Here is a 27,468-nt window from a genome sequence, read left to right as displayed (position 1 = left end):
GATTATGTTAGAAAAGATGAATGTTCAGCAGTTGAATGCAAAACACATAAGTTTCTACGGAACCTTAGCTGTGCTAGTTCAATTTTCTCTTGACCAGCTTTTTATAACAACACAGAGCCTTGAAACTTTTCGCCGGCTGTTGGATCGTTCCGTTGCAAACAAAGAACGAAGTTATATGTATACCTAACCTAGTGTATTACGAATGCTGATAGTCAAGTCAGTCCTTAGCTGGACTGGTTGGTGGAGTGTTTACTTAGTATAGTAAAGTGTGCTTTGAAATTAAACTGTCAAATAAAATAATTAAAACTTACTGTATTATAATACGCTGTATCACTGAGACACTGTACTTAACTAAGACGAGACAAATATCTTAGCAATCCATGGAGTTACCATGCTGGTGCTGGTCCATCGCGTGGCAGTAGTTTATTATCTTGAAATCCGTAAAACATGCCAAAGAATGAAACATACGAGTACATAGTAGATGATTCGAAAAGATGAACCACCTTCAGTAGTTGAGTGCACTTAAGTTGCAATACAATGTTAAATTTTCTGCGGAACCTTAGGTGTGCCAGTGGTTTCCACTTGACCGGCTTTTTATAACAACACAGAGCCTTGAAACTTTTCGCCGGCTCTTGGATCGCTCCGTTGCAAACAAAGAACGAAGTGATATACCTATTACCTAGTGATACTGCGAATGCTGATAGTCAAGTCAGTCGTTAGCCCGCTGACTGGTCGGCGGACGTGTTCAGTGCAGTGTTGTTCAAACTAAACGGCCAATTGGTGCTCATGACGTCTCTAATATAATTGGTACAACCGACATGTCTAAAGTCAAGGTAAACAAATTGATTGTAAACGTTTCGATTTCATTTTGTGTTTACGTTTTTGTGAAATGCCCAAGTGACAACATTTTAATAATTTATTCTTTTGTAGATTTTTCGACTTCGCTGTATTTGTTGTTGTATAATGAATGATTACTGCTTTTTTTTGGAGTGTTTCAAAACTTTTGTGTTCGTTTTTGGTGCCGCATATTATTGCGTACCTGCCTGCTGATTTATTTTGAGTTTTACTCATCATTAACATTCTGTGATTTGCTCCTAAAGTGTAGTTTATTTTTTAATTTCCGGAACTAACCGTTGTAAATCAAAACAATATTTTTTTTTCTGTATTACTCGTACACACATATATTAAAAAGGCAAAAGTTTGTGTTTAAGATATTATGATATTCATAATTATTAACCCATATCGCAGAAGGCGGTATTAATAAAAAACTGAATGTCTTAAATGATATTTCAACTCAGTAAGAATTAAGTGAAAAACTTACGATCCCGTTTTCAAAATCGTGAAAAAACACAATAAAGTTACGATAACAAAACAGTTCCGTCAGTTTATAGGTAGGAGGTAGATAGAAAAAGAGGTGACACAATGTAAAAACCTTATCGAGGGAAATAATTATAATCAACTGCATAATATTAGTCTTTGTTAGTTACATGTAAGTTAAAGTTATTTATTTAAAAAAGTTTAATAAAATGCATTTTCCAAAGATAAAAAGATAGCAAACCAAATTACGCCCTCGATATACTTACCTAGTTACTTTGTCGTTATCAACCCATATACGGCTCACTGCTGAGCTCGAGTCTCCTCTCAGAATGAGAGGGGGTTAGGCCAATAGTCCACCACGCTGACCCAATGCGGATTGGCAGACTTCACACACGCAGATAATTAAGAAATTTTCTGGTGTGTAGGTTTCCTCTCGATGTTTTTCTTCACCGTTTGAGACACGTGATATTTAATTTTTTAAAATGCACACAACTGAAAAGTTGGAGGTGCATGCCCCTGGCCGGATTCGAACCCACTCCCTCCGGAATCGGAGGCAGAGGTCATATCCACTGGGCTATCACGGCTCTCTCAATAGTTACTTACTGTGAAAAAATGTTTACATTAATATTTTCTTTACGTTTGATACGGGAGTTCTAACCACGTCCTATTAATTATTAGATTTGTATATTGATGATATTAATATTAATTAATATAATTATTATCACATCGCACAAATATTATAAAGGCAACAGTTTGTGTGTATGTGTGTATGTTTGTTCCTTCTTTACGCTGCTGCTACTGGAGCGAATAGGCTGAAATTTGGAATGGAAATAGATTTTATTCTGGATTAACACATAACTTTTCATCCTGGAAAAATTCATGGTTCTCGTGGGATTTGTGATCAAGTTATATCGATAACTTATCGGATCTGTCATTCCCATAGTTCTTTAGTTTTCGAAGCGTTAGCGTTTGAAGAAAAAGTGTCATATGGCTACAGACCCTGGGCTCTTACGATATACAAACTAAACCTGTAAGATAATTATGTACCAGCATTATTTAGACAGTTTTTACAATAATTATGTTTACTTTTTTATAGTGTTGTAGACTGTAAAGACGGTATTTTTTTTCATATTAATCTATGATGTAATTTGTTCCTCGTCGTCGTTCTAATCGTCTGCAGTTTTTACCGCGAAAAGCGCGTTTTAAACCGACTTCAAAAAGGAGAAGATTTAATCGGTATGATTTTTTTTGTAGTCGATGGTATTGAAAATTTACAATAAATTACGTACGCAGTTATTTTTACAAACTACCTTCTCATTTTTTTTGTTTTTTAAACCAACCTTAAAATCACTCTAAAACTACTACAATAAATTATTAATTTATTTTATTAAACCTGGATGGAAATGAGGAGTATTACTTAGTTAGTTAGTATAATAGGTGTGTGTTTGTGTGTAGCTTAATATATTATGTTTCAGTTTTTTGAAGTGATAACTTCTTATGGGAGAATAAACCGCTTCGTAACGTAATGCGTTACGGCGCCACTCTGAAGGTTTCAGTTGTAACTTCTGTCTTTTGTCAAAATTCCTGAAACGCACACTTTTCTAGAAAAAAGTAGAATTCTAATGCAGGTAGGCAAGATATGATGAAATAAACGAATTTTGAAATTTGATATTACATTTAAATCTGTATAGAAATGCTTGTGAAAGTAAGTTCTATAAGTACCTAATTAAAGCAAATAGAAACTTACATTAATTAATCTTTAGTCATACGAGTTATATTGTTACGGTATTTTATAATACGGCTCAACAATAGAACAATAACTAGATTACATTACTAAGGCTAGCCCGTGAGATGAAATAATTTTGCACAAACGTAAACTATTGGACCAGTGAGTCCCAAAGTGTGTGCCGAGGCACATCTGTCTGTGGTGTGACTTCATATGTACAAAAATGCCTTGCCTATCCTGGGGACTCATATACAAGGTCGAATTTAAAGATTTTTTTTCTAGTTTATTATGTTCAGTGCTTACTCTAGTTGAAATTATGCACACCGCTGACTCTGGTGTGTTTTAGTAGAAAATCCGTATTAGAAACGACAGAAACAAAAACGACTTTAAAAAAGTTAATAAATATATAAATAGCCATCTGTTTCCGTAAAAAATACCTATATTGGAAACTCCTGGCCAAACTAGCCTATTGTTATTCATTCATCATTATCAACCCATATTCGGCTCACTGCTGAGCTCGAGTCTCCTCTAAGTCTCCTCTCAGAAAACGGTTTGGAACCGCTGCCAGCATCCAGCGGCTCCCTGCCACCCGCTTGGTGTCGTCTGTACACCTAGTGGGGGTCAACCACCACTGCCCTTTCCGGACATCATTATTAACCCATATTCGGCTCACTGCTGAGCTCGAGTCTCCACTCAGAATAAGAGGGGTTAGGCCAATAGTCCACCACGCTGGCCCAATGCGGATTGGCAGACTTCACACACGCAGATAATTAAGAAAATTCTCTGGTGTGCAGGTTTCAGCCTTCAGCCTTCACCGTTTGAGACACGTGATATTTAATTTCTTATTTTGGAAGTCATTTAAAAATAATATATAAAATATATAAAATAAAATTTCGATTTCAACATCTGAACTGAGCAACTGAAATTGAAGTAAGCAGAGTTATAATAGCAGGAAAACTATTAGTAACAAGTTTCTTTACCAACTTATCTACATACACACCTTTTAACTGTGCGCGTCTGTTTGTGTAACGTTGCCACTGTTAATTTAAGATAATCACTAGAGAGGTAGTTATTTAGTCAGTTAAATTGTTTGCACTGTTTCCTATCTTATTTGTACAGGGCTTTATTATCTTTGCCTCGTCCATTATGCATATTTCCTCTATAATATTAGCTATTTACGTTTTTGCTCGCCTGCGTGAAGTTGCTTCGTTGCCGTTGGCCTAATGCTTAGCCTTTAGCTTAATTGATCACGAGATCCGAATTTAATATTTTGCTAATATTTAATATTTAAGCGTAATATTTAGCTTTTCTTCCGTGAAAAGCCGTAGTCCCGGTTAATATCCTTACCATACTAGTGGACCCGGTCCAGCTTCGTTTTGACTACCTTATCCTATTGAATTCCCACCCTACGCCTACCCTAAAAGACCTCCTGGATTTTTTGGTCGGACTATTTAAAAATTAAAAAAAAATAATAATTGTAGCACAGTTTTACCGTGTGGTAATGAACATTACCAAACGACCTGTAGGAAAGAAGAATGTGTGATATAGTTTGAGGTTTTATATGGAGAAAAATATGAAATGGAAGTAAATCATAATTCTAGAATAGCGCTGTACGTTGCAATTTGCAGCGACCGCAGAATAGGATCACGTAGGGTCTCGTGTCACTTTCTCTCAATTGCATCGAGTTATAATCTACTTAACCCCGCTGGGCGATGACCCTTGCATCAACCTCTTCTAAGTAAGCTCGCTACCTTCGACTGCATCGGTTAACTATAATTTGTCATTAAAAAAATTAACGAGACTTCTTGGCAGTCGGGTAAATAAGAAAACCGTTTTCGAAAAGTAGATATATCTATTCGTAGGTAGACTGAATCTCGTCTGAAGCTTTCTACTTAAGATAGAGAGATATGTTGATTCGCATGTTAGCACTACAGGCGAGATTGTAGTCAAGGGTAAACTTGTCATTGATTAAAAAAAATAAAACCGTCTTTGAAAAGTATATCTATTATTCGTATAGATTTTATCACAATATCTGATGCTTGCAGTTTGCGGCGACCGCAGAATAGGATCACGTAGGGTCTCGTGTCACTTTCTCTCAATTGCATCGAGTTATAATCTACTTAACCCCGCTGGGCGATGACCCCTGCGTCACCTATCTAACACGCAATAGGGCTCGCCAGGAGGGAATCGGATTTGGGTCACACATTATTATTGGATTATTGCCTGGGAGAAGTTAAACTGACGTAATCATTATTGCGATTGAAAAAATATACCCCAAATGGTGTGAAAAGAAAAAAAGCGCGGAGTCAAAAATATGGCTTTCTCTTTCATACCATCGCAATGAGAGAGATAGCTATATTTTGAAACCCGCCAATATTGGTCGGCATTAGTCTTTCACTCGTCTCGAGATAATTGTCGTGTTGCGCATAGTGAGACTTAGGTCTAGGAACGGCTCAACATGGATTTTGTTATTTTAGATTTTTATATGGAGATGATAATTGGATGTTATAAAGATCTGGTTTAAAAATTGGCTTATTAAAAGTATGTTATATAATAATATATCTCTTCTTGCTAAAAAGTTCACCGGTGTACTATAGGTGGCAAAGTAACATTTGAAGTCGTCTTATTTTTTTCCGTTACCAACAAGCTTATCAAACAAACAAACAAACTAATCATAAGTCTTAAAAAAATGTCGTAATACTCAGGCTGTATGCTCAAAGACTTTTGCTTGTCCCCGTTGGGGACAAACTATAAAGGTGAATTTAAAATGTCGTGAAACGGATTTCATTATTTAAAGTAGAATTGTCAAAATTTTTTAGATATGAATAAATAGACAGAGGTGTGATAGCCCAGTAGAGCATTGTGATCTCCAACTTTTCAGTTGTGTGCATTTTAAGAAATTAATATCACGTGTCTCAAGGAAAAACATCTTGAGGAAACCTGTATACCAGAGAATTTTCTTAATTCTCTGCGTGTGTGAAGTCTACCACCCGCATTAGGCCAGCGTGGTGACTAGACTATTGGCCTTACCCCTCTTATTGTGAGAAGAGACCTCCTCTCAAAATTTGAAAATGGTGAAGCAAATTGCTGGGTGGTTAGTAGGCCAGGGCCAGGGATGGGCAATTCCCTTTCTTAGAGAGATGCCTAGCATTGGGTCATAAGAGGCTGATGATGATAAAGTGATATTACTCGTAGCGTATAATTGAACAAACAGATCGTTTTCTAAGAATGGCGACAATCTGTCCCTAAGATTGCAGGATCGCATTAGATTGTTAGGTTCAATTACGTTAACACGCGATTGCTGCTACTCTACCACTAAACGCCGGTTAAGATAACACCAAGTGCTACAAGGTTGCATTTTACAAGATTTATTCATATTCACACATATTCCGAGACATACATATTTCTTGCTTTTGTCGTGGAGATTAGTCGCAGTGTCCTTAGTCCCTTAGTCGCAGTGCTAAATAATCTCCAGATAATTTTACAGCGGCTAGTTGCCTCGACTGGTGACAGAAGGGCTGGCTCATTTTTGCGCAAAGGTATGTGGAAATGCAGCCAGTATTCTTGCCACCATTCGACGTGGGCTTATGTTTAGTTTAGTTAGCTTCCCTATGGTATTCAATATTAATAAAAAAACATTCATTCATATAACGGCTCACTAAAGGGTCAGGCTGGGATATGGAACTTAGACCCATTAAGCTGTAAAGTTACAGCGATGTGACATCGCTTATTTCCATGGCAAATTCGTTCGTTAGTGACATTTTATTGATGCAACTCCCCTTTTGCAACTTTTATTTGACGGCCTCCGTGGGGCAGTGGTATGCGCGGTGGATTTACAAGACGGAGGTCCCGGGTTCGATCCCCGGCTGGGCAGATTGAGATTTTCTTAATTTGTCCAGGTCTGGCTGGTGGGAGGCTTCGGCCGTGGCTAGTTACCACCCTACCGGCAAAGACGTACCGCCAAGCGATTTAGCGTTCCGGTACGATGCCGTGTAGAAACCAAAAGGGGTGTGGATTTTCATCTACCTCCTAATAAGTTAGCCCGCTTCCATCTTAGACTGCATCATCATTTACCATCAGGTGAGATTGTAGTCAAGGGCTAACTTGTAAAGAATAAAAAAAAAAAAAAAAAAACTTTGAGTTTTTTTTGAAAACGAGGAGTATGTAGTGCGGCGTGGTGCTATTCTATTATATATTCTTCTTCTTCTTCTATTCTATTATATTTCTATGTCACCTGCACCACCTGACTTTTGAATTTTCCGGGATAAAAACTTGGATATATGTTGTACAGTATATATAATCAAAAAAATTTAGCCAAATTTTATTAGTAGTTGCGGTATGAAAGAGTAACAAACATACACACTGACATATACACAAAATTTCAGCTTTATAATAAAATTCAAATTCAAAATTCATTTATTTCAATTAGACTTAGTTTGCACTTTTGAAACAAGTTTCAAGTTATGTCATAATTTAATTTAATGGTGGTAATTATAGTTGAAAACTTAAAAGTAAAGTTACGAGGGTTCCAAACGCGCCTTGGTCCTATACTCGTCAGATATCCTACACAAGTAAAATTTAATCTACAGTCGTGCAAAATCAATTTCGGTACACCTGGACAAGATTGGTAGCTATATTCCAAAATTTGTGTGCAATGTTAATGTATTTTGTGAATTTCTATAAACTAGACTAGATAAATCCGTATGCTGCAATATGCAATATGTGCATCATGCTTTCATCTCAATCTAATCGTAGCTAATCGTAGATTGAGATGAAAGCATGATGCACATATTGCATATTGCAGCATACGGATTTATCTAGTCTAGTTTATAGAAATTCACAAAATACATTAACATTGCACACAAATTTTGGAACATAGCTTGGCTCGTTCGTAACACTCACGATGGTCCGCGCGGGCCGGGAGGCGTGTAGCGATGAATGAAAAACCCACGACTGATGCCCCTCACTTCCCCGCACGCACGATTTCACACCCGCACAGTCTTTCCCTCAGTCGCCCGCATATCATGGGAGTGTCATTAACGAACTTGCCAGACTATAGGTAGTGTTTCTCGTGATATTGGAAAAATAGTACATATTTTGAAAACAAAGTGTCAATAGCTCAACGGTAAGAGCGGTCGGACTCATCACCGAGGGGTGGTGGTTCGATCCCCGCCCCGTTGGTCCATTGTCGTACCCACTCCTAGCACAGTCTTTCCCGACTAGTTGGAGGGGAATGAGAATATTAGTCATATTATAAAATATAATTATGGCAAATATACTTTAAAAAAAAAATATGATACAAACCTTGTCATGCTGTCCGTATACGAACAACACCAACACTGTGGGAAAGGTCTTTAAAAATCGAAAACCCCGGATAAACAGACAATTTTTTTTTGTTTTAGTATGATGTAAATAACTACAAGCAGTTGAGAAAACACTGCAGTTATTAGGAAATCATAGACACTTCAATTTTATTTATATGTATTTAATATTTTTGACACTGAGTTTAAAAATTTCATCGATTGTAGTAGTTCCTATAAAGAAAGAAAGAAAAGAAAGAAATATCTTTATTTTTAGACAATGCCACACATTACAATATTAAATTCTAAATATATAGCTTATAGCTAGAGCAATAAAAGAAGAACACCCTGCAATATGTGGCATAACCTCAGACCAATTATAGAAGGACCTGTATCGCACTCATAGTCACGAACAAAATTGTCTGTCATTTTCTGAAGAAAACGAGCTTAGATTTGGTATATATTTTATACTAAACTAGATGTTTTTGACCGTTTTTTACACAATTCAATTACACAAAAAGGTATTTTTACGGAGCTCTTTAACTGACGAACACGGTGACAACTATTTAACATCGATACTATAGAGACAGCTTCTATAATCGCATTAGATCGTTGATCATATACTTTGACAGAAAAGTAACGTCTAGCGAGGTAGGTCCTATACAATAATTGGTCTGAGGGCATAACCTAGAAAAAGGCCCTAACTCATATATCATACTTCCTATCCAAAAAAAAGTATGCAGCACTGATTTTCAGTTAGGACCCAGTTCCTAACTAGAAAACAGTGTGCTACGAATTTATTTAAAATGTGGCTATTATTATAAGGCTATGTAAAAAAATAGGTATGTTACTACTTACATAAACATTTTAAAAATGGGAGGGAAACCTTACGAAGTCAGTTTTACCACTACAATGAATGTAGTAAGTAAACTTTCAGTGATGCACACATCGGCCCATTAGCTCAGTTGGTTAGAGCGTCGTGCTAATAACGCGAAGGTCGCGGGTTCGATCCCCTCATGGGCCATTCGAATATTTTTTGCTATATTTTTTTATAATATTTTTATTTTTTTCGATACTGGCACAATAGGGATGATGACAGTTTTTTAAATTGTATTTAAATTAAGAGTATGCTAATAGTAAAGCAATTTTGTAAAATTAACAGGGTGTCTGTGATCATTACTTTAGGAGCTACAGGGATTTAAAGGGTCAGATATGCGGCGCTGTCACGGATCCCTAAAAACGCCCCATACAAAATGGCACGAGTTAGTGACGTCGTTGGCTCGCTGATCGTTAGATTTGTATGGGGGTTTAAACAAAATTACTAATATCTTTGTTATTTGTGCGTTTATCTTAATAGTTCATTTATTGAAAAATGACACATTTAATGTAAGGAAGCTAAAACAGTATGAATTTTTATCTAATTACGATAAAAGATTTTTATTAGATTTTGAAATTTTATAATCTTATTTATTTTGCAAATATCCAGTCAATCTTTGCTTTATAAGTATAAATTAGTTAACACTGACCTTATTTATCCGAATTTATTATAAAAATTAATATATTCCAACCTAGTCATCATCCCCATTGGGTTCGTCACTTTTTAGTTCAGGCGACGGTATCTGGACATTTTGTTACATCTTTGGTCATAGATATTATAATAAAAGGTCTGTGAACTATATTGCCAAGTCCTTGAAAGTTAGTTTCCAATGTTCAGAAATTTCAATTTGCCAACTACAGTGGCACATATAAATCTAATTATGTTGAAATCCGAAACTATTTGTAAATGTTAGTTTTTGTTCGCTATATTTTTTACTTTCAACACGATTGTTATTTACTTTTCCAATTTGTTTGACGGCTGAGACCTAGTTTGTTTTAGGTTAGTTATGTGCCAGATGAAATTTTCCACAGTAGCCTTAAAACCACAGTAGTATCTAGGTAATAGCTTTAGCCGTTATGGCCCAGTGGATATGACCTCTGCCCTAAATTCGGAAGGCGTAGTTTCGAATCCAGACTGGGGCATTTTAAGAAATTAAATAACTTTTTTTTCTGATTGTGTGAGTGTCGTAGGCTCCTTAAGGGACCTAAACGGCGTCATCGGGGGGTTTGGGCGAGCGCAGAAGCATCGCCTGATGGGGCCCGAAGACAGAAGCAGAGTAGATGGGCGGAACGACGCGTCTCCTCTGAGACTCGGACCTCGGCTTAAAGGGCCGTTCGGAAAGGGTGTTTTAGCCTGAGTGTATCAGTCCGGGCGCCCCCGAGATCGTGAGTTAAAAAGCCCACGTCTGGGTGACGTCAGATATCGGGGACCTCGTCCTGAGTCTCGTCTTAGAATAAGAGGGGTAGGGCTAATATTCACCACGTTTGCTCAATGCGGATTGGGAGACTTCACACACGTAGAGATAATTAAGAAATTTTCAGGTATTCAGGATTTTTCCTTCATCGGTTGAGGCACGTGATATTACTGAAAGTTGGAGGTGCGTGCCCCGGACCGGATTCGAACCCATCCCCTCCGAATCGAAAGCATAGGTCATATCCCCTGTGCTATCACGACTATCGGCTTCATATGAATTTTTATTATTGGCAGTATTGACATATTGTGATACCTGCGGAAAGTAGGTGTTGGTAAACACACATGACGTTCAGTGATTATCCACGGCTGGCTGCGGCGCGTGGAGGCGTGTGAAATGGACAGACAATCATATTTCTCATTAATATTTATAAGGACAACAAAACGGATGACTCGTTGATGTTAAGTTTGTGGCTTTGAACATTTTGAACAAGTTCGAACAGTGTGTCTATGTTTATAATGTCCGCGATTTTTTCAAAAATAACTCGGGCCTTAGCCATGTGGCACGTCGATTCTCTTTCTACAAACGTAAACGCTAACGAAAACTAACAAAATGTATGGGAATTACAGATCCGAGAATGTCATTCCCATTACATTGTATGATTTTCGAAGCGTTAGCGTTTATAGAAAGAGAATCGAATCCACATGGCTAGAGGTACGGTAGCTTGGATGAGGTACGATGGATTTGTGGATACTAGCGGACGTTCGCGACTTCGTCCGCCCTTAGATCTTTTTAATCCGGCCCTATCGCGAAATCCGTTTTTTGTGGATACCTATTAACTAAAAACTACCTCCCCGCCAAATTTCAGCTTTGTACATCAAGCGGTTTTCGAGATTTCGTGATGAATGAATGACCTGTCGCATTTATATATTAAAATTGTAAAGGCGGTTCGTGTTTTCTCAAAAACAGAAATGTGTTAATCATTTCATTATGATTTACATAGAACAAGTATTTTGAGAAATCATGGCTTAGTTTTCAAAATAATTTCCAAAATAAGAACAGCTCGTTTATACATATTATATTCTTCATAATCTGCACCCCACGTAACCCGCGTCTTGAAATAACAACTCCCATTGTATTTTCAATTCATACAGAGTTCAGTAACATTTTCCTTTTAAAACAATAGAAATATATATTTTCCCGTCACAACGTGGTTCACAGATGGATGCCCTCGCATGAAATACTGGGGCATGAATGATTTATAAACCTGGTCCGTGTGCTTCGCTTGCGAGATTGAAGTGGGATAAGTCATGAATATTTGTGCTTTGTCGGTGTTTATTTTCCCCGGATAGATCCGGTCCTTGGGAAAAGCTGCATTCTAATCAAACGATTGATTAGAATGCAGCGTTTCCCAATTCACAAATTAGCAAATAGCTGTAGCTCAATCGTTTCACTTGCGTGGAACTTATTTGAATGGGAATACCGGGATAACCGTCATAGCCCAATGTATATGACCTCTGCCTCTGATTCTGGAGGGTGTGGGTTCGAATCCGGTCTGGGGCATGCACCTCCAACTTTCAGTAATATATCGTGCCTCAACCGGTGAAGGAAAAATGTCGTGCGGAAACCTGCATGCAACCAGAGAACATTCTTAATTATCTTCGTGTGAAAAGTCTGCCAATCCGTATTGGGCCAGCGTGGTGGACTGTTGGCCCAATACGGATTCTCCCTCCCATATATATATGATATGATATGATGACGTACATAGATTATGTGCCCATTTTGTTAAAGATCCATTGATCCATTTTGGTGTGATTGCGCTAAAAAGATCCAGCCATCTAAAGTTCGCATTTATAATTTGAATTAAATGTCACCTGAGCTTGGCAAATATTCAGCTTTCCCGACTCCGATTATAACGTAATAGTCCTTGGGCCTAGGTTTAAAATATTAATTTATTCATGATCGCATAGGAATTTGAGGGCTTAACACACTTGTTGGTTAAAAAATAAAACTGTGTTGAAAACTAGAAATTGCAGAACAACTCAGAAAGTAGCTGTTTTTTCAATATGTATTATGAGTGTGAAAGAAACGATCTGGTAAATCGTATGGTTGTTTTGTTTGTAGACAGTAATTACGTACTGTAGTGTGTATTACGTATTAGTAGTAGGTACTGGTATTGAGTATTATTATCATCTTGATCCTAATGACTTCACTGCTAATCCACCACGTGGCTATTGGGTTTTGGTGTTACTTCTTTGTGACTCGACGTAACTCTACTAATTATTATTATTAAGTATTTCTTTATTTACTTAAATTAATTTACAATTAAAACATAAATTAACTCCCACCAATCTGAAAAAGCAATTTGTTGCTCATTATCTACTTATATTACACACAAATTCTACTTATTCACTTATGTATCTTGATCTTGCTTCTAATTACAATACCCACTTAATAGCTTAATTTAAAATTATAGTGTGAGATGGTGATAACAAAAAATCCAATGTGGGCTCTTGATAAAAAGCCTTTGCCCATTTTAACCAGATAAGATAGGTAACCAGATAGGATAGATAATTTTAAATATTAGCCATTTAACTAGCTAGCGACCCTAAAAGTTAATTTCTCGAAAAAATCCTAGTTATCAGCATCTCTTCATCCGCCTGAAATTCAGTTTTACACAAATCCCGCGGAATCCAAGGATTTTTCGGGATAAAAAGTAGCCTATATGTTAATCCAGAATAAAATATGTTTCCATTCTAATTTTCAGCCAAATCGCTTCAGTAGTAGTGGCGTTAAAGAGTAACAAACATACAAACTTTCGCGGTTACAATATTAGTAGGATTAATGCAAACGTTATTAAGTAACAAAAGTATTAAAGCAATTAAAAATGGAGGTAGTTATCACTGTAAAACTGAAGTTTGAGTTTGAGTTTGAGTTGAATCCCTGATCACCTACGAGCTGTTCGATTGGCTCACGGAGTCAATCAGTCACCGGAGCCAATCTCCCGTTGTCACCGCACCGCGGGCTCCAGGCCGCAGTAATCGAAGCTGTCACTTCATCAAACACAATGTATTCATTCGCTAGAGCCATGTCACGGCTAGGGTTGCCACTCCGACCCAAAGATTTTTTTTTAATCTTTGACATGACTATTGTATTATACGTAATTTTCCCGATAATAGCCCAATGACCAGAGATCAAAGGTTCTCAATTCTGTCTCTCTCAATTTCTAATTTAAGTGTGTCCTTGGCCCTGGCATAGTGAACGACAGCGCCACAGTACGGGAAATTTCGTTATTTTTATTTTAACACAAAATTACTGACCTAATTTTCATGAAAAAATTGGTAAAGAATTAACGAAGTTATGCGGTAACAAACACAAAAAAAAAACATACCTACGCGTCAAATTGAGAACCTCCTCCTTTTTTTGAAAAGTAAGTTAACCAAATAAATAATCAAACTTAATCAAACGCATCACAGTTAGGTTTAACCCATCAAGAGAACATACAGTTCCGCTCAATAAACTGATAGGTACCTACAGTCAAATATTTTTCAAACGTTAGTGGTTTTATGACATTAAGCTTAGTGGAAAATATGTTATTTGCATCATTATACGAGTATATAGTGTTAAAGTATTTTATTTTAGGCAATATTCATTTTAATCTTACTTAAAAAAAAGTTTGTATGGATGTTTGTTACTCTTTAACGCCGCTACTACTGAAGAAGCTACTACGATTTGGCTGAAATTTAGAAATAATTAGATTTAATATCCGCTACTTTTTATCCCGAAAAAAACCATGGATTCCCTAGACCTATTGATTTTGATAATATGAATGTTTTTACTCTTTCACGCCTCGACTACTGAACCGAATCATCTGAAATTTGAAGTAGAAATAGATTAATATATAGGCTACTTTTTATCCCTGAAAAGTCCATGGTTCCCGAGGGATTTGAGAAAAACTAAATTCGACGCAGATTAAGTCACGGGCGTCCGCTAGTATAATATAATAAGACGGCTGATTGATGTAGTGAGTAGTGACCTGCATATAGCGCCCAAGACCGTGGGTTCGATTAATAAAATGTTTTCCATAGTCTGGGAGGTTTTTATAGCTACATTAGGAAACGCCCGCGACTTCGTCCGCGTAGAATTCAGTTTTTCACAAATTCCTCTGGAACCATCCATTTTTCCGGGATGAAAAGTATGTGTTAATCCAGAGTAAAATCTATTTTGATTCAAAATTTCATCCAAATCGCTTCAGTAGCCGCAGCTAAGGAGGTACAAAAATACACACTAACTTACACACAAACTTTCGCCTTTTTAATATTAGTGTGAATGACAAGCTACACTTACATGGGTCGCAATGTATGTTTTCCTAGTATACTTACTCGTATTTATGTATTTTAGGGAATATTCATTTTAATAAAAATCCCAGAAGGTGACAACCCTACCTTCCATTCCGCAGCAATTTGCACAACAATAGCTTGCCTGACAATATTGAAAAGACTTTAAAATTCCTCTGTTGTATAAAATAATCTTTTTTTTAACAACTACATTTAGAACAAAACGGGGTTTTTAAAAACTGTCGACAACACAGACCAAATAAAAATAAAAACTTTGGAAAACCCTCGAATAACATGAAATTATTAATCTCTCATTATTAAACTCTCGATCAAGTCGTCAATGTCCTCTTATATTTGCAGGCATTCGGTTGTTCTTCCCCACTTTCATCCCCCACAACTTTTAAACGGGTCGACCGATTTTCATCAAATATCATACACGACAATGAACACTCATGATACAAAACAAACTAAATTGAAATCGCTTCATCCGTTCGGGAGCTATGGTGCAACAGACAGACTGGCAGACAAAAACACATTATGATAATATAACATTGCTATTACTTATATATTGAAAAAAATATACAGTTTTCTATTTTCACACTGAGTAATATATCTTCTATACATATTTACGTACCACAGACCAATTACCATAGGACCTGCCTCGCTAGAGTTACCCCGCTGTCAAAAGTAACGTGTTTATACAAAAACTGCATACTCATAATACACGTGTGTGTATTATGATTTATAGTCGCGTGTTGTGTAAGGACACAGGATATATTTCGTGATGTTAAATATTTTCGATGTGTGAGTTTACCTCATCACGATCGTAATGTTTTGAAGCCCCTACAAAAGACCTTTGTCCTGCAGTGGACGTCCATCGGCTGATATGAAGATGATGATGAGTTTAAAAAAACGACAGACAATTTTGTTGGTGAATTTAAGTGCGATACAATTCCATTAGATAATTAATAAAAATTAATGTCTGAGTTACGTACAGACGACGCGACGTAACACGTCTTTGCTGGTAGTGCGGTAGCTAGCCACGACCTGAACCTACCAATGAGATTAAGACCAGACCGGATCCATTGACTACTAGAACAACCATCACTGAAGGAACTTCATTTCTCTCATACATTTTAAACTGCATCGTCAATCAATATCAAATGAGATTGAAGGTGTTTTCAAAATTCATAAAAAATTGAATTATTGCATTTTCTCTATAATATTACACTATAAAACTCTCATTTAGTTGCAATCTACACAACAATAGGTCAGCCGCCATGGTGCATGGTGCGACTCTCATTGTGGTATGCCCGCATTATCTTTATATTCACCATTTTCCATTGTTTCTAATATAAATCGTGGTGTTATAAATTTTTATGGGATTGGAAAGCGCGAGAAAGAGACGCAGATCCTAAAAGTAATCTACACTAATATAATAAAGAGTAATTTTTTCTTTGTTTGTAGCAACTAAGTTCTAATTATCAGTGTAAAAATTGATTGATTGATTGACAATCAGAAACATTGGATATATTTTATCTCCGTATACCCACGAAAACGAGAAATACGCAAGTAAAAACGTTTATTTTGTAAGAAATTTATAGTTATTAATTGAATTTGATGGCCTCCGTGGCGCAGTGGGATGCGCGGTTGATTTACAAAACGGAGGTCCTAGGTTCGATTCTCGGCTGGGCAGATTGAGATTTTCTTAATTGGTCCAGGTCTAACTAATGGGAGGCTTCGGTCGTGGCTAGTTGCCACCCAACCGGCTAAGACGTACCGCCATGCGATTTAGCGTTCCAGTACGATGCCGTGTAGAAATAGAAAGGTTTGTGGATTTTTATCCTCAACACGTTAGCCCTAATAACAAGTTAGCCCGCTTCCATCTTAGACTGCATCATCACTTACCAGCAGGTGAGATTGTAGTCAAGGGCTAACTTGTAAAGAATAAAAAAAAGTAGAAAGAAAAATCGTTTATTACAAAAATTACATTTTAATCAACATTAATTTATGACTGTCTGTTACGCCAAAGAGAAAGTGTACATACAAGCATTGCTAAAACTTTTGTCGGACCTTTTGTTGACAAAATCCCACGGTATCGAAATCGTAATCCACTCAGTCATACAGAATCGCGAACTTAGTGCCTACGTATTGTGAGACGTATATGAAGTGGCGATGAAGCAGGTCACATTGTATCCTAACCGCGTAATCTCCTCGCAGATAATAAACTATAATCAAATGCACTTCGCATTGTGGACGACCTCACTTAGTATACAATCGGTGCCCGTATACTGGAGTTTCACTCCATTGTTACTGGCAATCATAAAAACTATTATTCAAGCCATTTGTAATAATTTCTAGTTAAATTTGTTGCATTATCTAGGTAGTGCCACAGAATACCTATATAATAGTATACAAGGTGCTTTAAGTTGGTGCAAGGTTGGTTGGTACAAGGTGCAATAGTGCTTTAAGTTTGGTGGGATTCTTTTGCATGACTTTTGCATGAAAATTCAGTTCTGTTGGAATTTCTTTCGTTTTTATTCTTTACAATAGCCCTTAACTACATCTGAGATGAAATTGGGCTAACTTGTTAGGAGGAGGATGAAAATCCACTACCCTTTCGGTTTCATACACGACATCGTACCTGAACGCTAAATCGCTTGGCGGTCCTTTTTTTTATCGGTAGGGTGATGAATAGCCACGATCAAAGCCTCCCACTAGCCAGACCTGGATCAATTAAGAAAACCTCATCAGCCCAGTCGGGGATCGAACCCAGGACCTTCGTCTTGTAAATCCATCGCACTGCGCCACGGAGGCCATATCTACTTTCTAGAGTGCTGTTTATTAAAACAAAGTTATTTAGCACAGATTGCATAGTAGTTAAGTTGTAGCGGTGGCCCGTGACTTCGCTCGCGTAGGATTTAGTTTGTTTTCAGGGAACCCCAATTTTTATTCAAAATAAACTAACTAGGTACCTAATTTTACATAATAACATCAGCCATCTCATAACATCAGCCAGTGAAAGAGTCCCGTCCAAATTGGTACATCCGTTTCAGATATTAGTCGAAACAAACAGACAAACATTTTACTTAAAATTTATTTTTGTTTTTGGTAACCGAGGTAGGTAGGTGTTATACGTTTATAAGCATTTAGTGAAAAGCTAGACAGCTCTATTATTTAATTCCATACAAAAATAATAAATTACTATTAACATTGATAACAGCATACCTATTTAATTTGAAATTAGCAGCTTGGAGAGAATTGTGTGTATTTGCTGAAATACGGAAAATTAGTAGCTAACACCTACATACTTGTGAAAATCATATTAGTTATACCTACTAGGGTCGTGCCAGGATTGAAAAAAAAATCAATAAATTTCTTTTTTAAATTAGTCTTTTTTCCACGATAGGGGTTTTACTCAGAGTTGTAAGTTGTTGATTATTGTAAAGTAAAAAGTAAATAATTTATATGATCATTAGTATTCCTGTTTAAACGCCATCTAGGTAAATATTAACGAAGCAAAGTATTTTCTACTGCACGCTAGATGGCGCTTTATATCAGTGACAATTTATCTTTTGTTATTTGTATTTAAATTCATTTTGGTTGACTCAAACAGTTATAATAATTTCACTTTAAATTTTTTTAATTAATTAAAATCAAAGATATAGTATAATTCGTTCATTGAATGCAGTCTATAAACAACAAGGTATGGTAGAACTGTTTTACAACGCAGTTATAGCATTTTCCGAAAGATGGCGCTATATAATATATTTAAAATACACTCTACACTCTCGAACCGCGATGCAAATTCACAAGACCGTGTCCCTCCACACTCGCTAAATTTCAGTTTGGTCATAAACCAAAATATACCACGATAGGGTTGAATTATTAATTCACGAAAGATTTTGAAGAGAAATACACGATGCCGCGGAAGCCTCTACACTCACAGTTAACGGCGTCCGAGGGGTTCGCGCCGCGAGGGTAGAGCGTGCATTAAAATCAAAATAAAAAATGCGAAATACCTACCATACCAGTTAGAAAATCGGTTTAAACTATTAAACTAAACAATAAATTATTTTTCACCTCGAGCCTATAGGGTCGCACAGTGGTGTTAGTGTTTTTGTGAGGTGACCTCACAAAAACACTTATCTAAGAACTAAGAACACTATCAAGACGAATCTTACGATATCCTAACTAAGTAAATTTGTTCAGCGGTTTGGACGATATGAGGTAAAAGAATACTGAATAAAACATAGTTCCTACGAGATACGCCAGAAAAACATAACCCTTCTTGGCAGTCGGGTAAAAGTAGCGGACATCAGCTCGTGCAAAGTCAAATGTCGATTGCGCGATTAGACGATTAAGTGCAAATTTTCAAGGTCAACGTACTTACTACTTACCATGTACCTGCAGGTCATTTACAGGTCTGTCAGACCTTCTGCATCTTTATCATCGAAAATACCTATTGGCATAAAGTACATCATCATTATCAACCCATATTCGGCTCACTGCTGAGTTCGTGTCTCTCTCACAATGAGAGGGGTTAGGCCAATAGTCCACCGCGCTGGCCCAATGCGGATTGGCAGACTTCACACACGCAGAGAATTAAAAAAAATCTCTGGTATGTAGGTTTCCTCACGATGTTTATCCTTCACCGTTTTGAGACACGTGATATTTAATTTTTTAAAGCATAAAGTTGATATCATCTAATGGGCGTGTGGGTGTCATACAAAACTAACAAAATAAAAAACACCCGAACCCAAAAAGAAGAGTCAAGAAGGTCGGTGCCTAAAACTGGACTCTAATAAATGTCGACTATGATGGTGATTGGTGTTGATAATAATAAGTGTATGATGTGGTTTGGACTTAACACCTGTGATACCTCTGTCATTTCATAATATTTGAAACTATTGAGTTTAGTGCTTGCTGCTTGGTGGCTTTGGGAGGTGAGTACTAAGTTCAACCACAAATTAGGAATAGTCGCAGCCTGCTCTAAATACAAAATTCTTTTTCATTGAATAAAAAAATCTCAAAAGTCCAAAAAAGGCGGATTATTTTACAATGTTTTTTCGGAATTATTGAACATTGTTAAACAAACTTTAAAAAATCCTTAAAGCGAATGGTTAGTGAAGACATCTTGTCAAAAAATACGTTGGCAGGAGTATTTATAACTAGCATTGATGTACAAAAAGTACATAGACATGCGACTGGTTTTGTCATTCCTAACTGAACATGGTTTGTTTGTCATTTGTTTGTTCACCTGCCCATTGATATAACGGTTTCGGAAATGTAGACAAGTTGCCAGATGTAACCATAATACCAAAGAGTACAAACGACGGTGTTAGTTTAGAATCGTGAGTGTTAAACACGGCTAAAACTCACGTGATACGCAGTCTGGATCGTGCCGTGTTGCAAGAACAAGCTAATGACTAAGGGTTCGAAACTAGTCGGGAATACACCGACGTTGTATCACGTGTTTTAGCTGTGTGTCCTACTAGTCCTACTAATATTATAAACGCGAAAGTTTGTATGGATGTTTGGATGTTTGTTACTCTTTAAGGGCGCAACTACTGAACCGATTTAGCTGAAATTCGGTACGGAAATAGATTTTACTCTGGATTAACACATAGGCTACTTTTCATCCCTGAAAAATCCATGGTTCTCGAAGGATTTGTGAAAAACTAAATTTCACGCGGACGAAGTCGCAGGTGTCCGCTAGTCATAAATAAATTAATTCGACGATGTTAGTTTGGCAAGTCTTTGGCATCCTAACTTCTAAGCGAATAGACCGATTGTGATGCGGTTTTGTTGTTTGAAAGCTGACGTGTTCAAGATGCCTCTTTGTTATATGACGAAGATCCTTTAAATGAGAAGAATTCGGCATTTTTTTATAAAATGCGTATTTTGTACTAGGCATTAGTACCGTTGCCTCGACTCTACCTCTGTGTGAGTCACCGGCGTCGCCCGAAGACGTGCTTGTTGTTTACAATCGCTTACATAACCTACATTGCGATTCCTCATTTAAGCGAGGTTTCTCTGCGTGACTGTATTTAGCGCCATATTTAATAAACTGCCAAATATTTTGGGTTACAAAAAATAAAAGTCATGACATTTAAACTTGACTAATATTTCCGTTTCCGCACCAACTTTGTGATTAATATCCTGTGCTGTGTTGATACGAGAATAGTTAAATGGACAGGAATCGAATCCTGGACCTTTCTCAGTCAGGCCTATTTAAGTTTGTTGAGGAGACTGATAAACCGCCTATGATTTATTTTGTTTAACTCTTCATAAGCATCAATATTCAGCATATTTTAACGGTCCATTAAAGGGCCTCTTTATTTGTAAACGAGGAGATGTGGAGCTTAGACCCACCATGCTGCTCAAATACGCGTTGGCGGGCTTACTAACTATATTACTATTATAATATGTTAATGATAATTACCGATTATAAGATATGGCCCTGAGGTATACTAATAGAATATAGGTTATAAAGATAATGATGGTGAAAAATAAAAAATAATGGTTGTCACTAAAAGTATTTTATTTAAGTAGGTATTCGTAATTTTCTGCTATTCTTATATTTTATATGTAGTGATGTTGAGCTAAACTTCTCTTTAAACATGTTTAGTTATAAAATAAAACGATTCAACAAAAATCAGCCATAAAATATCTGTTAATTCAGACAAGTTTAGTAACAGTCATTAAAGCCAGCCAATGACAAAAAGTATCATTCCTAAACGAAACAAAAATAAAAATAAACAATCCAAGCATCTGCAATTGACAACCAATTAAATCCGTGGTCTTACATTCCTAATCCTCAACCCATGAGCACAACACACAAAAATTCACAAGAAAATATTACCTATTTCTTTTAACATAAAGTTTATTCTCGTGTGTATATATTTGGCATACATTTTGTTTGTTTTACTGTACACTGGAACATGTGGAGTGGTAGCAAGGCTGCGTTCGCGCTCAGTCATCGGCCGGTCCAAGCGCGCGGCTGGCCGTTCCATTTTCGAAAGTTTGAAACAATCGAAATACGAATTTGACATCTTTGAATTGACATTTTTTTTTTCGTGCGACATCGTTTAAAGTAAGTTTATATTTTTATACAATTTATTTTTTACAACAAGACGTCTTTCTTTTATTTTATAATAAGTTTTTGAACGTTGTTTGACTGTGACATATTTTGTTTGTTTGTTTTCTTTGAACGCTTGTCTCTACTTTCTCTATGGATTTTTTTATTTCAATATTAAAAATTTTTTTGTTTTGTTTAATAAGCGAGTAATTCTATTGTTTGTATAATTCTAAATTACAATCAATAAAATTGCAAACAATATTATAGGTTTTGCATTCTAAATTTAATTACGTATGTAGGAATTTATTGCTGAGACACGAGTTATATAAATTTAAATTTGTAATGTAGACGCAAAGTTCATAATTAATATTTACAAAATGACTTATTGAAACGCTTGTAACCTAGAATAAATTACAATTAAATTTAATACCAAATTTGTGTACAATGTTCTAATAGTTTGAATAATTTATACGATTAACAAATATTAACAAATATTAACAAAGATTATTTCTATTGTAAGAAATTATTTTGTCATGACTTTCGTAGATAATAATAATTATATTTATAAATAATATTTTTTTTTTCCCACCAACTCGGAAACATTTCTTTTGATCAGCAAAATCAGCAAGCAAAAGTTGTTTTTGCAGTCTGTGCAGAAAATTTAATTCGAATTTAAAACGAAGTAGATAAATAGAGCAAAGTCCATGTGTGTACGCATAGACGTTGTGTACACTTAAAAACTTTTAGTGTTTTTTTTTAATTTTTAAATACTTTAACCTCTGGTTTACTTATTAATTTCCATTTTATGAATAGGCTGCATGGTCACCAACCTTTGCCTCTCCCTCTCTGGAGACATTGGATACGCAAAAAAAAAATTGTTTTGAATAGCGGTATGTGAAAATTATTATTATTTTTGTTTTTCTTTTTTAAGTAAGTAATAAAAAACCCGCCAATTGTGAGAAGGTGTAACTCACAATTCTAAAATATAGAAAACTAGCGGACGCCTGCGACTTCGTCCGCGTGAATTCAGTTTTTTACAAATCCTGCGGGAACCATGGACTTTTCCGGGATAAAAAGTAGCCTATGTGGTAATCCAGAGTAAAATCTATTACTATTCCAAATTTTAGACAAATTACTTCAGTAGCCGCTGTGCAAAGGAGAACAAACATACACACTTACACACAAACTTTCGCCTTTATAATATTAATGTGATTATTGAAAGGATGCATATAAATAATTTCCTTTAATGTAGGTTAACTCTATAATACTGCGATAAATTGATACATTTACCTGTTAGCTGCGACCTATTGAGATTGTCTAGGTTAAACCTTAAATAGGTAGTTACTAGTTATACTTTTTGAATGCTCGAGGATAACAGTAACTGGCAATGTCGCAGAATTACCATAATAAAGGTTAGGTTTCCTTCTAGTTCGTTGACTAGTATAACATTAATTTAGAATTATGAATAAGATCGCACACTCATGAATATTCACCCAACTATAGACCACAAATAGGTACACATAGGCTGATACGTGAAATTTTTAACACCTCCCTTTTTCACGTCGGAGTATAAAAATTTAAAGGAGATCTCCGAAATTAGGCCCAATTTTCAGAACAATACAGGAATCGTGTACATTTTACTAGATAATTCCAGATCTTATCCGAAATAATATTCGTCAACAGGGAAAATAAGCTGATTTTATATTATTTTCGCAGATCGCAGTGGTTTTTGTAACCTCTTTGATACGTAGTTTACTGATTGTCAGTTAATGCGGACTGTCAATATCAAAGTCAAATAATATTTTTTTTTTTTTTTTTTTAAAAGAATATTTGCCATATTTTTTTTATAATATGACCAATATTCCCATTCCCCTCCAACTAGTCGGAAAAGACTGTGCTAGGAGTGGGTACGACAATAGACCAACGGGGTGAGGATCGAACTACCACCCCTCGGTGATGAGTCCAACCGCTCTTACCGTTGAGCTATTGAGGCTCCAATTTGATTGAAATTGAAATGTTATTGTCAAATATTATGTAAAATTTTCTGTCTAACAAACTGACAGCTTTCCTAAGGATCTGACATATTTATGATGACGTATTTTCACTAAATTTGACAAGTTAGTGTCAAATCCTTATAAAAACTGTCGCCTGTCAGTTTGACACTGATAATGCAATTAATTGTAAGTCAAAGGGATACGTCGTATTGTCGCCCACCTTCATTATAGCTAGTTGGTAAATTCGTGTATATCCACTGAAGTTATTCAAAGCTAATGAATGGGCCAGCAAATCCAGATCATCGAATTTAACTGGTCTGACTTCATAATATGGCCTTCCTGAAATAGGTGGTTGGCAATTGTTTGCACAGTGTACAGTGGAAGTTGTTTCTTCACGAATTAACATATCGCTCCCGAAAAGTATAGCTTTAAATATTGCATAGCTTGTAGTGTACGCAAAGCTTCGATGCAGGGCGCCATACTTTCGTCGCTGCAAACCTGTCGAACATCTAGTTGGAGGCGTAAGACATGACAGGTTCTGAGACTACTGAGTCAACCAGCTACATGTTATATGTGTTATGAAATAGATGAGGAATTTATTTGCACTCCTTTGGATACATAGAAGGCTTTTATATGTATATGCTTACAAAAAAACTCAACTCAGTAGGCAATGGAGTCTCTCTCCATTGCCTATGCAATGGGTATCTTTATTAAGTTTGATAAAGCATAAAAAATCGAAATTATGAATAATTTTTGTTATTTCTTATTTGGATTATTACACTATATATTATAATGACGAATGTTTGTGTGTTGGTACGTGTGTGTATGTATGTTGTCCTCATTAGCGCTACGGCTACTGAAGCGATTTGACTGAAGTTTGGAATGGAAATAGATTTTACTTTGAATTAACACATGGGTTACTTTTCATTCCGAAAAAATCTGTGGATTCCACGGGATTTGTAAAAACTGAATTCCACGCGGACAAAGTCGCGGGTGTCCGCTAGTTTTAAAATAATGCTGACAAGTAAAGTCGCAAACCTAAAATTAAAGCAATTCAGAGTCTCATCAGGCAATGGAAAGAGTGATATAGACATTGGCTATCGTTTTTAAAAAATACGTTAATTTTAAATCGCCAATATAGTTTTATTATTATTTTATATGCATTATTTTAAAATAATAAAATCTCAAACTTACATATAATATGAGAAACGGTGAGCGCAATCTCCTACCGGATACCGTAGATACTATGTACCTTTTGGACATGGTTTCTTTGTGCGCAAGTGCCAAAGGTACAACTAGTCAATAGTCCAAGTATCAAGGGTTATTTATTATATTTTCTTCGATATATTATGAGAAATCTCTCTCCACAGTTGCTAGACACATACATAGCTTCATAACAACCTGACGAACTTACAGTTTTGATAAAATAACCATGCTCTCATTCTATAGCAAAAATTCGTTACGTATGTAGAATTAAGCATAATTACATGTAGCGAATCGTGAGTATGCAATAACATTAAGACACTGCGCTATACGCGGCTATGATTTCGTGGAGGATGTACTTTATCTTTTTTTTATGACCACATATTTGCATACAGCATCGCTTATCTGGGCTATAAAAACAAAAATACCGTACCAGTCGCCAGTCGTCAGGACATCGACTCTACAACATACCTAACCGGGCTGAGCTGTTAATCCCCTTGGACCGGTTTAAGTCGTTTTCGAGTTTTAATGAACTACAAAAAAAGGGCGAAGTCTTTCTTCATCTGGGAAAACCATAAATAAAATAATAATTATTTTTAATCTAAACATCTCTAGCAAATCTAATTATTTTTGCGTAACTGCATAATCTAGTTTTTTTTCTTTCTACCACATTACTCAACCTAACTCATCCCATCAAGCAAATTTTGTACCATTTGATTTTATCATCATCATCAACAACCCATGGTAGACTCACTATTGAGCACGAGTCTCCTTTCAGAATGGGAAAGGCTAATAGTTAATAATTAGGCTAATAATCCAGTAGACTTCACACACGTAGAGAATTCAGAAAATTCTCAGGTATGACGTTTTATTCGCAATGTTTTTTCTTTACCGTATGAGACACGTTATATTTAATTTCTTAAATGCACATAACTGAAAAGTTGGAGATGGACCGGACCGGATACGAACCTACGCTTTCCGAAATGAAGTTAGAGGTCATATCCACTGAGCTATCACGACTTCTTTACCACCACCACTTGATTTATTTACGCAGTTTTTTTGCTATGTGGAAATTTAATTGAAAACAATATTAACAATTATTGCCATCTGTCTGCCATTTTGATAAACAGCGCAAATGAATTAGATGCGCCGTCCAAGAAAACAATATATTATTTTCAATATGTTATGCTTGTCATAAAAATACTTAACTTGTAACTATAAGAAATGTTATTCATCTTTATAGAAATTGGTTATTTGTCGTTATAATTATAACGCACATCTCACACTGTATTTCACCTGAATATTTGTTTTAATTCGGGAAAATTTTTAAATAAGAGGAAACTACTAAAAAAGAAGTTATATATTTTATTCCCCTTTTTCAAACCAGCATCGGCATTGCAGCCGACTATTTTTAGATTGCATTAAACAGTTAAGCACTTTATAAGTTTTGGGCCTGTTGGATATTGCACATTAAAACTGTTTAGGTAGTAGGCGATATTCTCTGTACGTACTGAACCGATTTTATAAATGTTTTTTCCCAATAGAGAGCCATGTTATTTGGGAGTGTCATCTATACTAATATATAAACCTGAAGAGTTTGTTTGTTTTTTTGTTTGTTTGGTTGAACGCGCTGATCTCAGGAACTACTGGTCCGATTAAAAAAATATTTCAGTGTTAGATAGTCCATTTATCGAGGCTATAGGATATAAATTATCCCTGTCAGCTAGTAGGTTATATTTTATCCACGCACGGAAACGGGAAGTAGAAGGAAACCGCGAAGCATTGGCAAGTATTTTTATATAGAAGATTCAGATCGTATCGCATGCTCTAGTCATTTTCCATGCTATGCACTGAAACTTCACAGTAAGCCATGTACTGTGTACTGCTGAGACAAAACAAAAGGCAGTAAAGACGACATAGACCTTGTAACATCGTTCCGGTTCGCCTCACACCGTCGGCTCTGTATGGGCTTCAGATGAGAGATATGCTGTAGGTACCCTGTGCCTACTGCACTGTACCATTGTTCAGTGACAGAGTTAAGACACACAAACTTATATACATTTTAGGTAGGTATTCATGGTAAGCCCACGTCTTAATAGACACGGGCATAAGTTAGTTATTTCTGCATATCGTCTCCAAAGAGTAAAAAAATCTTTTGTAGGGTTAGGTGTACTCTTCTATAACAAGATCCCCAAGACTGTGATGTACCTGCCAATGCATAA

General features: G+C 36.2%; 1 protein-coding gene and 1 non-coding gene across 4 annotated transcripts in view; both read left to right on the top strand.

The window, feature by feature from the left end:
* Positions 1-688: 688 nt before the first annotated feature.
* Positions 689-27,468, top strand: part of LOC128198547 (angiotensin-converting enzyme-like) — a 41,906-nt gene continuing 15,126 nt past the window's right edge. The window contains exon 1 of one of the 3 annotated variants that reach the window (XM_052884603.1): positions 689-833. In XM_052884603.1, coding sequence (XP_052740563.1) covers positions 819-833 — 15 coding nt within the window. In that variant the 5' untranslated portion in view covers positions 689-818. Of the gene's footprint in view, positions 834-21,906; positions 22,065-27,468 lie in introns of those variants that run through there. The other 2 variants (XM_052884602.1, XM_052884604.1) reach the window with 2 other exon arrangements.
* Trnai-aau (transfer RNA isoleucine (anticodon AAU)) lies at positions 9,294-9,367 on the top strand. Its single transcript has one exon. It is a non-coding gene; the product is annotated as a tRNA-Ile (tRNA).

The sequence above is a fragment of the Bicyclus anynana genome, chromosome 12 (assembly GCF_947172395.1).
Source record: "Bicyclus anynana chromosome 12, ilBicAnyn1.1, whole genome shotgun sequence".
NCBI classification, from domain to species: Eukaryota; Metazoa; Arthropoda; class Insecta; order Lepidoptera; family Nymphalidae; genus Bicyclus; species Bicyclus anynana.
The sequence above is the reverse complement of the archived record's forward strand: the minus strand, read 5'-3'. Positions and strand labels throughout refer to the sequence as shown.